This window comes from Protomyctophum parallelum, assembly GCF_964188405.1.
Source record: "Protomyctophum parallelum genome assembly, chromosome: 19".
Classification (NCBI taxonomy): Eukaryota; Metazoa; Chordata; class Actinopteri; order Myctophiformes; family Myctophidae; genus Protomyctophum; species Protomyctophum parallelum.
This window is the reverse complement of record NC_139717.1, coordinates 30,263,901-30,277,206: the sequence shown is the minus strand read 5'-3', so window position 1 is coordinate 30,277,206 and position 13,306 is coordinate 30,263,901. Positions and strand designations below refer to the sequence as shown.

General features: G+C 41.1%; 1 protein-coding gene across 1 annotated transcript in view; it reads left to right on the top strand.

Moving 5' to 3' along the window:
• The window catches only part of dcbld1 (discoidin, CUB and LCCL domain containing 1), a 35,865-nt gene that overhangs the window by 12,116 nt on the left and 10,443 nt on the right, over window positions 1-13,306 (top strand). The window contains exons 6-8 of the mRNA XM_083790372.1: window positions 3,486-3,619; window positions 7,330-7,370; window positions 10,295-10,537. Coding sequence (XP_083646498.1) covers window positions 3,486-3,619; window positions 7,330-7,370; window positions 10,295-10,537 — 418 coding nt within the window. The remainder of the gene's footprint in view (window positions 1-3,485; window positions 3,620-7,329; window positions 7,371-10,294; window positions 10,538-13,306) is intronic.

Here is a 13,306-nt window from a genome sequence, read left to right as displayed (position 1 = left end):
CATTGCGAGCATGCTATGAGTGTGTGTGTGTGTGTGTGTGTGTGTGTGTGTGTGTGTGTGTGTGTGTGTGTGTGTGTGTGTGTGTGTGTGTGTGTGTGTGTGTGTGTGTGTGTGTGTGTGTGTGTGTGTGTGTGTGTGTGTGTGTGTGTGTGTGTGTGTGTGTGTGTGTGTGTGTGTGTGTGTGTGTGTGTGTGTGTGTGTGTGTGTGTGTGTGTGTGTGTGTGTGTGTGTGTGTGTGTGTGTGTGCGCGTGCCCTGCATGTCAGCCACCTCTTCTTCTTCTCCCTATTGTTATACTGGCACTGCCCCCACTTTCTATATTCTATATCTGATCCTTGTAATGTTTGGTGTCCTGGTAACGGAAGCTCATTGTATGGTTGCATGTGAGAGTCAGCCAAATGCCTAACATCTAGGCCAGGGGTGGGCAACTCTTTTTGGTTTGCAGTACACAGTGATCAGATTGAAAAAGATAAATGTGTTCTGGTATAGAAAACATTCAGGTCTTGTTGATAGGAATAAAGTGGGTAAACCACAGACTTTTTCCCCTATCAATTCAAAGACAAATGTGAAGAGAAAATCATATTTTGCGTTGGACACACACTCTTCACTGATTTGTTGACTAAAACAATCTTAACACTTGGGATGTGATGGATGCTTCACTGTATTGTAAGTTATTTTGATACCAGGCTAAGTAAAAATACACCAAAGGATATGAGAATGTGATAAAAGCCCCTCTGGTATTATTGCAAAGAATATTAATAAATTATTCATCAATAGCCCCAGAGAGAGAGAGAGAGTCCATGGAATCTAGCCACTGACATATGGCTATATAGAGCTATGATCTTGGCCTATATTGATTTTCCAGCTTTGCTATTGTTTAGCCACTAGCATGGCCATTGCCCATAGGCTTTTGATATTTTACATATGGGCTTTGGCTAGCTGGGTCGGCCATTGTTGAGGCATGTTGGCTATTATACACCAAGCAGTCCAGGCTTTGATGAAGGGCTATTGTACTGTCTAGAAGGTCCAGGCTTTTGGGTCTGACCCAGATTACTGCTAGACCAACAGAAGGTGTTAATCTGCACTCAATCAATAGCATATGGCGTTAGACAAAACGTTCAACGCATTTCTTTCAACCTACTTTACAGAGCAAATACAAAAGCACTTTACTGCTATTCCTGGTGCAGTACAAACACGGACGATGCAATCAGTGAAACAAGAATACATAGTGCAACTGTAGATAACTGTAAGTACTAGTAGTAAGTGTGAATTCAACTGTTAATTGAAATGCAGTCACATGTTCTCAATCAGTCAGCTGTCGTTCTGTCTGAAATAGTGAGTAATATTACTTACTAATTTCATATTACTCAATATCAATTTTTCTCAGTCATATAGGATGGGCGATAATAGACAAAATCAAATATCACAATGTTTTTGACTAATAAATACCTTTTATTATGAGCTTTCTTAATTGATTAAAAGCAGGAAAAGACATATCAAGATATCTAGTCTCATATCTCATATCGATATATTAGTGTAGGTCCAGCCAATGGCGTTGGGCCATGATCAGGAACATGGAATCACACACTCAAGCTTTCCGGTGTAAAAGGCAGTGGTCCACCAGCCAGACAACCAGTAATTAAACTGCTGTATATTCATGTCTGCCAGTCCGTGGATAAATGATCAAGTTAACGAGGCAGTTAATTTTGACCCCAAGCCAGCTGTCGGTCCAGATAAAACGGGAGGTCAGCATGTTAAGTCTGACCTGAGTACAGCTGCTGCCCCAGATAAAGCACAGGGGCCCTGTTTACAGACGTTGCATAAAAATGTAAGCCCAACTGTTAGCGATGATAACTCTTTTATAGGCTGGTCTGAGACCTGGGGCCGCGGGGCCCTCTGTCTGTCTGTGGCTTCCGTTAATGAGTCTGGTGTACAGTTTCCTAAACAATGGGTCGGGACCCTATTTTGGGTCACAGACACATTTTTGTGGGTCGCTAGTAAGTAGCTACTTATTTTGTTTATTTCAAAAGATTTGTTTTTCAGAAGAAAAATCTAAGGAATTTCATAAATTTTCAAAAGCAAATTGAAGAAATTACATAAATGTAAAAACCATGAAGTGGATGATCTAGATCTCTTCACGTCCAGCCAGCCTGTTTGTTCTGACTATCTTGAACCTCTCTGTCCTTAACCCTCTTGCTCACACATTTTCTGCCCCTGCTTGCAATCAAATTTCATATGGTGGATAATTATTTTGTGACCTGTGAAATATTGAGGTCTAGACCATTAAACCTAATCCTAGCCTAAAGAGTGATTTCACCAGATTCCACCTACCATAAATGCATCCCCCTGGGGCGACCGATAGCCACATGGCTATGGGGCATACCACATGGGCTGTAATAACTGATAGCGAGTCCCAGGTTCCTCGATACCCAGCCGGCTGGACCATTTGCTGCATGTCCCTCCTGTACTCTCTTTCTGTGTTTCCCATCTCTCTACAGTGAACTGCTCTACACTGTACTTATCAGAAATACTCGAAAAAGCATTCCAAGTTCAGACACGGCAATGAGATTTCTTTGTCCTATTAATTAAATAATCTGCGCCGGCCACTTCACTTCCGGTTTTGTAAACATTTATGGCTAATTGTAAACATTTATGACTATAAACTAGCATCCTCATGTCCCACCAGCAATCTGCAGATGTGTGAAGGAGGTATGCATACAGAAAATGTCTTGAACCGTTTCTGGCTGAAGACCCGAAGTATACTACTTTTCATTATTTAATGATAGAGCTCAAACAAAGAATGCTAAACAATAACAGTTGGGTTAATGGAATAGACAATTAATACATTCAAACAATGTTGTTGTTTTTTTACAACTCCAAACTTGATTGTCCACCTGTGGAAATCATTGATCTGAGTTCAGTAGACACCAGAAAGACACATATCGGACTCAACCACCCCAACATTTGTGTTGTAGGATCACACAAGAAAGTGCTAAAAGTGCAATATCTGTTGGATGAGCATTGGTAAAATTCCAGGTCAAGGCTTAAAGCAGGTACAGGCATATGTGGTATGAAAGGCCTCTTGGCTTTTAAAAATCTGTTCAAAGTCCCCTACCTCCTGCAGACACTGAAGACTCTTTATTTGGCCTACAGGGTGGGCCTAGCCCTAGACTGATTTTCCTGGAGGTAGTTAGTGCAAAGATCCCATGTTCCCCAACTAAGCACTGCCTTCCTTCACAGCACACCAGCAAGACAGAATGTCTGGCATTCTTTCTTGACATTGTAATTATAGTCATTGTCGGCCTGGATGAATGAGATAGCAGTGTGCCTTTTTCCACGCAAAAGTGTACCCAATTCAGAATGCATAATGTCAGATTTGAATCTTTCAAACAAGCTCAAATGAGGTTGTGTAGTGTTCGCTTTGTGTATATTCCTATCTGCCTGTTCCACCCGCTGTCCTCACCTTTGTCTCTGTCTGTCTTGCAGACCTCTGTGCTGTGCAAGGCAGCGGTCCATGCTGGGGTGATTCAGGATGAGACAGGCGGATGGGTGTCTGTGGAGACACACAAAGGCCAGAGCCACTACCCCGCCACAAAAGCCAACGGTGTCCAGTCCAAAGAGTGAGTATTGAACACCCTTTATGCCTGTGTGTTGGTTAAAAAAACGGATGAAAGTATTATAAAGTGCTTTGGACAAAACCTCTTAATTCCATTGGACCCTCAAACTGTCTCATGCAAGAAATTGACAATATATAAAGTCACAAATACCAACTTTGATGAGGCGGTATTGCATCATTTAAAAAAATATAAGGTTTTCTGCATTTTCAGGAAAGGTGGTTTCTCCCGACAGCAGATTTTTTTTTACATTTATACATTGACAGAAGTTGTGAGTTACATGTACAAGTATAACCTAAAATATATACGCCACTAGTTTGACAAATTAATGGAATAAATAAACCAAATAAATTACATTCTGTTGGACCCATAGTCAGGATCAAGATGAATCAACAAACAAATTGTGCAGGGATATATCTTTCACTGACATTGTCACGTGTGCTTTTAAAATACGAATATTTGATTTACTTTCATACTCAAGTTTTATTTTGTAGCCCAAGGTCCAATCCTTTTGTGGCAGTGATCTTAAAGAAGGAAAAAAGTACCGTAAGTCTCTTCAATGAGAAGAATAGGACCTTATAAAGCAATGCATTTCATACATGGGCCTTAAGTAGCACTGCAGACATCATCTATCATGCCCTGTTGGTTTTGTTGTGTGTCTCAGGGTCATGGTCAGCTGTCCCTCTGTCTCTGTCCCCAAAGTCCTTTACAACACAGCTAGGGTGAGCATTCCACCACAGGCCTGTCTGGCCTGTAATGACCACGATTTATATCTAAGACAGACATTAGGATGGTAAAGGAATCGATTTCTGCAGCTCTTCCTTTTTTATTGACTGTGTACTGTGTGTGATACTGTGCACATGTGCCCGTTGTTGGTGTAATGAAGGCACACGGCAGTTACATGTCAACGTACCAGAGACGTAATTGGTTTCAAACCTCAAAGAGCATCACTCAAACTGTCTCTGCAGTTCAATGGGGGAGGTCTTTTTAAGCACATTAGTATTTATATATGCAAATGTAAGTTAATAAGTGATGGATATCAAACCATGGCCTCAGATGTCATGGAAGGTCATATGACAAATCATTCTGACTCTGTACAGTTGTGACATGATTTTGAAAAACAGAAGAAGCCTGGAGTCATTATGATGTGTGGTTACCCGCATAACCTTGATTTCAATCCTTTCCATTTCATTTTTGTGTTGCCGCCTGAAGGGGAAAAGTTTTATTCCACAAGAAGCCAAAGACCACCAACCAATTACTGTCACGCTCACTTGCACTGTCACATGGGAGTGTCTGGCTTCCACTGGTAACCCCCTGGGCACAAAGATGTTGCTCATTAATCAGCCATTAATCACTTACTCTCATTAATCTGGCCCTCTATAAGTGAGTTCATGTCAGCTGCTGTTGTCTATGCAAGGAGAATGCCTCTTCATTGTTTCATTGCATTAACCTCAATGAACTTGGAGTTATTAATCTCAGAGCTGTCAGTGCTGCTGCATTTTTGAAGATAATCACATCAACGCGAGACTTCCTCTCATAAATACATTTCACAAGTGGGAGCTGTGACTAGAGAGGGTTTGTTTTCCTCCATAAATTATACGTTTTACAGCTGCTGCCATCATCTAACAAAAGGATGATATTTTCAAGACTAACTATGTGCCACTTTTAATTTGCACAGCGAAACATCTGTCTGCCCGTAATAAATGTAACTGTCAAAAATATTGTCTGAATATTAATGATGTATTGTAGCCAAACCTGGGTACATCTAACAATCGTCATCATCATAACCTTTATTTCTATCTAACAATCGTCATCATCATAACCTTTATTTAAACTGGGGGTACAACTGAGGGGCAGGCCTTCATATACAATGTAGCCGAGGAATCATGCAATCATAATCGGTACAAAGAGATTGTCCTACATTTTCCAAAGAGATCCAGCCACAAGATGATGAATCACAAATTACATACTACATTCAAATTGTAATTTGTCAAAATGTAGTCACTGTGTCATTGTCTTGTGTGTCCAGCTTTGCAGTACATTAGACTCCCCTCTATCTCCATGTTGCCTGTGCTGACGGCTGTGTCAGAACACGATGTTTTAACTGTAACCACCCAGCCGGTATGTGTGAAATGCTGGCAACGTTGGTGCCTGTTGTGTCGGGACAAGTTGGGCTTGTCTTTGAGATTTTGTTTTCTGCTTTTCCCTGTCTGGCTGCTTTTACCCCAGCCTAGCAGGAACACATTTATGCAGACAACTGTCATAACAATCTTAAATTCAGGAGTGAAATATTCACTTTAACCACATAAATGTTGACCTGTGGTGCCCACTGGGTCTAACCATATCTATCTATTTGCTTACAGTTATCTAACCAGAGTGTTTGACTATTGTTGCCAAATGTTCATCTATTTTGACCTACAGTATGTCCAAGATAAAAATTTAAAAGGGTACAAAATAGCAGATCTACCAGCTCAAAACACACCTGTTTTGAGCTTTTAGATCTGCTATTGTTTTTGCTACTTCTCTGTCATATTGTTGTATGATGGTGAAATAGGGCATTCATTTACAAAAAAACCCACCTAAAAACAACACCAAGGACAACATAACAACCATATATTACATTACATAATGTTCTTAATGGTTGAATGTTTTGCCTGGTATGTATAGAATTCAGGAACACTGGGTGGGTGGGGGCTTGTTCTGTTTGGACAAGTTGGACCGCTGACTTCCTCATTGAGAAGCTATGGGTTCTGATTGCTCTCATCCATCTCCATGGACTGGAAGAGAGGATATTTACCCAAAGCGTTACTTGATAAGGTGTCGGCTGGTACATGAAGAGTGATGAGAAGAAGGCAGTGAGAGGGAATGATGTGACAACACCTGTCATTATCTGATTTGAAAGAAGCCCAGGATGTGTGTATTCAGGATTAGGTGTGTGCGTCTTTGTGGTTCAAATGAGATGACTTTTACAAAGAAAGATTTCACCTCATAAAGGCTTTTAGATCCCCCTGCCTCTGTAATCATCACATCAAAAATGAAATCTCCACATTTGATTGGCTGTTTAAAGAGCATCAAATCCAGGAAAGGCTTAAAAGGACAACTGTTTTTTTTTTTTTTTCAGCCAAGGTTCATGTTCCGTTGATATTAGAAAGTAAAAGATGAGTGTTCTTTTTTTTTTCATTTGCTGCTTTCTTTCGTTTGAACGATTTTAGACAGAGGGGTGGGGGCATTCGAACAAGTGGCCAAATATGTATTTTTTTTTACAAAATTGTACGGCAAGTTCTTTATTATTATTTACTATAGTCCGACTAGACCCCAAGAAATAACATCTGGTCACAAAAGATCACGGGATCTATTGAATGTAAAGGGGGAGGTGACAAACTGACATTGAGCCTACGACACACAGTATGGCATCCCCCTAGTATCTCCCTTTCACCATCTCTGTCTAAATACAAAAGAAAAACATATGCACTTCAAATCTAGTTTAAATGGTCTCCATATGGGTTAAAGAAGTAATGGGTTTGATTGATTTGTTCCCAGAAGGGAGGGTAAGAGGACAACAGAGCAGAAAAAGAAAGGACGGAGAGAAAGAGAAAGGGATGCTTCTTCCCTTCCCTTGCCACTGTCCTGTGGCCATAACTCCATCATTGCCATGGCGATTGTTTCAGCCTTGATGGATAACATGCCTCTCACTATTTGTCTCCTTCCTCTCTCAGCGGCTCCTTGTCAGACAGCCTCTTCACGTTCATCTCCAACGGTAAGAATGGATTTGTCTTCCTTGGTGTGAAAGATGTGCTATGTTCCAGTGATGATATTAGTCACAAATCGCCACGAATATTCTCAGCTATAGGACATTCAGACACATTAGATAACAAAATATCTTCGTCAAGATAAAATAAACTAATGTAGCACGGCGGGTCGTTGATTCATATATTGTTTTGTGGGGCGTGTTTGGTCCCGTGGCGGGGCGGGGTTATGAAAAGAACCTGGCCGGTGCATGACTATTACCAGGTTAGTGTTAAACCACATGAAACATGACTATTACCAGGTTAGTGTTAAACCACATGAAACTTGACTATTACCAGGTTAGTGTTAAACCACACTCGGCACCTCAAGGTTGTTTTTCAGGTAATGTGTGGAAAGGGAAGTACTTTTCAATACTTGCAGTGTAAATTAACCCATTAAGACCTGAGCGGATTCTACTAAATGTCTACTTCAAGCAAAGACTTGAGTAAATAAATATGAAGACATTCAGACACACATTTGCCAGATTAAAAAAAATGTACAAGCTCATTGTGTGGCACAAAGTAGCGCTCTATGATGTCTAAAATGACACGGATGCTTTCCCGGTTTTAATGGGTTTAGAGAAGTTTTAGGAAGATTAAAGGTGTGGCACTATTATCTATTTCTAGCATCAAGGGAAAGTCTTTATCTCCTGTTTTGTTTTCTTATGGTCATTTGAGTGCAACAGGCCCTTTAGCGCATTACCTGTAGAGACTAGCTCTAGCAAATAGACACATGAGTGTGCTCACACTCGCAGACAGACGTGTACACCGACACAGACACACATGCACACACACACAAAATTCACAAGGATTTGACTATGCGTGTACACACACACACACACACACACACACACACACACACACACACACTTTTCTTGGGCCTTCCATTTGGCTACATTAATCCCTTTATTTTAACCATAATCAGACTATAAATTTAAGATTATACCACATGCCTAACCTGAACCTGAACTTACCTTACCTAAGCTTAATTGTAACCCTAATTTTAAACCCTATGACACACTGGCCTGTTGAGATGTATACACTGCTTTACGCATGCACACACACAGATACTGTGTTTTATAACATTCACGCTCAAAAGGGAAATGTTATGTCTCCTCAGCACCCAAACTAGTGAAAACATTAAAAACATTTTAATTCGTTTTTGATTCCTGAACATGTTTTGGGGGATTAGATTTTTTTTCTTTTTAACTAATAAAATTAAACTAAGAAAACGAAAAATAAAGGGAAAGTTACTCGCAACCCATAAAAATGGGCCCGACCCAGTGTTTGGGAAACTGCGCTCTATGTCTCGGAAGCATTCCCTTTTCCCCTGTGAGAGATGGGAGATGTTGAGACACATCACCATCTGTGTGCCAGACAGGATTTCATCAGTACTGCTTCTACCAACTCTGAGGCCCTGTACACACCTCTTCCAATGGAAGTCACATGGTTTGACCAAACACTTGTGTTTGGTCAAACTTCCATCTGAAAAGCATTGAGGCGGCCATGAAACGCAGAAGGAACAAGAACGTTTGTCCAATGTGTGTGTCTACAAGGCCTCACAATCACATCCATTTCTTGTGTGGAACGTTATGTTAAGTGTGGTACACAAACGTAGAAATAGGAATATAAAAAAACCACATCTTTAATTACTTTTTTCTCTCGATTGCTTGCATTGCTGGCAGTGAGGATGGGCTGTTAAGACTATGAGATAATTTATGTTATCTCATAGTTGATGTGTTGGCTTGAGTTGACTTGAGGTCCTCACCCTATATGCGAATTCAGAAACGGGTCTCATGGTCGCAGCTTACGTATTTCCTGTAGGCGGACTCAACGTAGCTGCGGGGTTTAAACCCTCACCAGGCGCATCTCTTCTACTACAGTGAATTACGCTTGCTGTAATTGGCCACTGCCTGACTCCCACACCTTACTATGTTATGTTCATCAAATACAAACGTGAAGGACGGCCTTTAGAAAGACAATGGCTTTAGTCTTTGCCATTGAGAGGTTGTGTGACGACCAGAAAACAAAACAAAGAAGCACTTGATGGTACTATGTTTTCTCTTGTAACAAAGTCGCTGTCTGTGTAAACCTTGTACTGTATACCCAAAGCCGTACATTTTCAGGAAATGGAAAAAACATTTCAAACATATTTTTTAAATGTCCCATGCCTGAAGAAGGCCGAAAGGCTGAAACGTTGCTATGACTCTTAAATAAACAATTATCTTGAACCAGCACGTGGCGGTGTGCGGGTCTCCCTCCTTCTCCATATAGTTGCTGCTCTGCTATAGGACCTACGCACCTGCTGAAATCTAAACCGGGTGTGCGGAAGTCATCTCTCTAATAAATGTCCATAGTAAAATGTATTTAAAAAAAAACACACCTTTGTGAAGTGAGGGGAGCTGATATATTAAAGTCTAACTCATGTTGATTAGGTGATGTGATGTAAAACAAACGGTGCCAACACAAACATTAAACGCCATTAACAATAAAGAGACAATACATGTAAATGACACATTATGACGTAAATGTTCCCTTCATTGTCAATGCGTTTACAATACAAACATTGAACTAAAGACAAACATTTAACCTGTGTATAGGAGGGGCTAGCACCCCTCAAAAATTATATAAAACAACAGATCTGCAAGCCCACAACAGGTGAAATGTTGTGAGCATTTAGATTAGATTTTTCGCTAATGTTGCACGACACTGTCATACCTGTATGACGTACAGTATGAAGTATAAAATATGGCATCCGTTTATGTAAAAATAATACAATTAAAAATAGGGAGATACAAGGTTTGTGCCCGGCAGCAACTAAATAAAGACAGAATGGCAAAAGATTGTCAGAGAAAGAAACTTCAACAAAACTTCTATCCCGTCTCCATTCATCCAGAGTGTAAGAAGGAGTCCGCTCTGAGGCCTGTAGCCATCAATGGCAGCACCTGGCAGCAGCTCTCCACCTGGCCGGCCAACAACACCACCAGCAGCAGGTCCCAGACGCACACGGCAGACTGGATGGCTGCTTCGCTCGGTGAGGCTGAGAGGGGAGCGTCAGCAGCTGTGCTCTGGGAGGCAAAGCAAAACGATGCGCTGCCTTGGCTTCAGCTGGACCTCGGCGAGAAGAAGAGAGTCACTGGTAAATACCACACTACCCTGCTGCAAACCTCTAAGCCTACTTTATATTTTGTAGTACGGCGTTCCACATACATAGCCAATCTACCAGCTCACAACATGTCGAGACGCAGTGGTATTGTGAATATGTACAGGCAGTATATCTGCTATTTTCTGATAAAAAAAATGTTAGAGACACCAGGTTGAAAAACAGAGTAAGGTTTTACACTTTGGTAATTCAAGATTTTGCCATACTCAAACCTTACTATACTGTGCTCATCTTTGTACTTTCTCCCTCATGTAGAAAGAGATAGGGCAGAAAGCAGGGAAAGATGAGGCATAGACTGGCTCATGGGCAGGAAAGGAGAGTGTTGGTGAGAATGCTAAGAGCGCATGTAGGCTTGCGAGATGCTGTGAACTAGCACGCTTCGTACCAGATGTTTTTGCCCAGTTGAGTTCGTGGTGGCGTTGAATTGGCACGTGTCCCCACCATCTTCCTGTTCCAGTTCACCCACTAACAAGGGTTTCTTTACGAAGCATTTTGGCATCAGAGGAAAGACTCACGTTTAGCTTTCTCTTCTCCAGCAGTAATTAAAAGCAGGTGGTCATAGTTTAAGCATTTCAATACACCCCCAGCCCAGTCTCTCTTTCTTTCTGTCTTTTCTCCCCCTTTAAGTTACTAAAGAATGCCTTGAGTGGATTACTGACCATTCCTGTCGAGTCCTGGCCTGAGAGTCAGTTGGGTCACACAAACAGTTCAGTTTACTACTTTGGCCAAATCAAACATTGTTTCTATGCTACATGTCATACATGGGTGCAAAAATAAATGATGTTGAATTAATACTGTGGATGTTAATTTGACTCAGAGTATTTAACCTAGTTTACTGTACCTGTTTAATAAAGCAAAATTAAAAGTGGAACGGACATTACAGAAAGGGATAAACCTGAGTTAAATTATGATTGAAAACAAAGGAAAGCCTGATTTATACTTTATGTACACACGATTCGCATTTAAGTATAAATCATACCAAAGAATGGTGAGAGGGTTACAGACAAGAAAAGCAAAGTAAGGGGTCAAATTGCAGCAGAGCGCATGTGAAAGTTGAACAGAGCGGGGGTAATTATACTTGTAAAGATGCATTCCTTACACACACACACACACACACACACACACACACACACACACATACAGTACACCCTCTACATACAGTAGGCAGCAGTATCAGCACAGCTTAAAATCGACAGAATGCTTCTCTGTGTTGCGTTCTGGTCAAACAAGAGAGGGCCCTCACAAAGACCTTTCTAAATATAAGCCTGAATCCAGAATGATAGTTTAGATGTTTTGAGCTGTGCATGTGTGCGTGCACGTGGTCACCGCATCCTCGGTTGCTTTAATTGATTGTCTACACAGGAACATGTAATGGACAATGAAGGGTTTTGTCCTTCAGTGGGAGAAGTTCACAGTCACAGAGGAACATCACTTTGAGTGGAATGTGCGTTTTTGTGACTGAAGTTAGCCCTGCTCAGCCTTGTGTGACAGAAGGGGATTATAAAATGGGCCTTTATTTTATAGGACCACTATGGAAATAAGCCCTCATGCATTTTGTGTTATCCTGTGAACAATTGAATATTTGTTTCTGTCGATTAAAAAAAAAGAAGTAAATCAATCAATCCTGGACGGCAATTGGTTGGTCCAATATTCATTTATTGTTATTACATGAATCCTAGCTCTGGTCCATAGCTCTAATGCGTTGCATTTAGAGCTATGTTAATCTCGACTTCCGAGGCTCGTATGAATGCAGACAGCCTCTCGTCTTTAGCGTAAATAAAAATAACGTTTTGGCTACTCACCAAAACAAAGGCGTGTTGTGTCATTAGAAGGCCTACTTTCCTTAGTGGAAGCACTCTGAGCCCCCCACCACATGTATAAACGGTACTTTTCGGCCAAAAGGGGATTTCGTTTAATTGTTTCCACTACCAATATTAATATTCCGCCTTCTACCAATATTGCCCAGAGAATTGCCTCATAGAGTACCGTTTATACATGTGGTGGGGGGCTCAGAGAGGCTTTCTAATGACACAACCCGCCTTTGTTTTGGTGAGTAGCAAAAACGTTATTTTTATTTACGCTAAAGATGAGAGGTTGATCTGCATTCATGCGAGCGCCGGAAGTCGAGAGTAACATAGCTCTAAATGCAACGCATTAGAGCTATGGACCAGAGCTACATGAATCCTTGCAATACATATTTTATTTTATTTTTATATATATATATTTTTTTTATCCCACGATTTGTAACCCATTTTTCATTCTTCTTGCCTGAGTGTCCAAGTTGCTCCTTTCCACCTGACAGGGGAGAGTTTCCCTGGTTGGACATAGCGTGTGGAAGGAACACGTTATTCCAACCAGTATCTGTGTGAGTTAAAATGCACTAATTTTATATACAGAAATTCAATAATTAGGTTTTAAAGGAAATAACAATTACAAATGTCATTAGAATGTCAAGAGTTCCAAGGGGGTCCCCAGTTGTATGATTGATAGTTAAGAAACAAATGGACCCTTATGGGTATGGGTCTTTAACTCTGAGAGTTATGGAGGTCCATGGCCTGACCTAATGCATACCAAACTGTGGGTCCTTGACATTAAAAGGTTTGGGAATCACTGATAATAGGCTTTGGGGCTAGGAATGACCCTGGGTTAAGGTAAAGAGGGCAGATCATGCACGCTCACACACACCGACACGCACACACACACACGCAGACACGCACACACACACACGCAGACACGCACACAGTG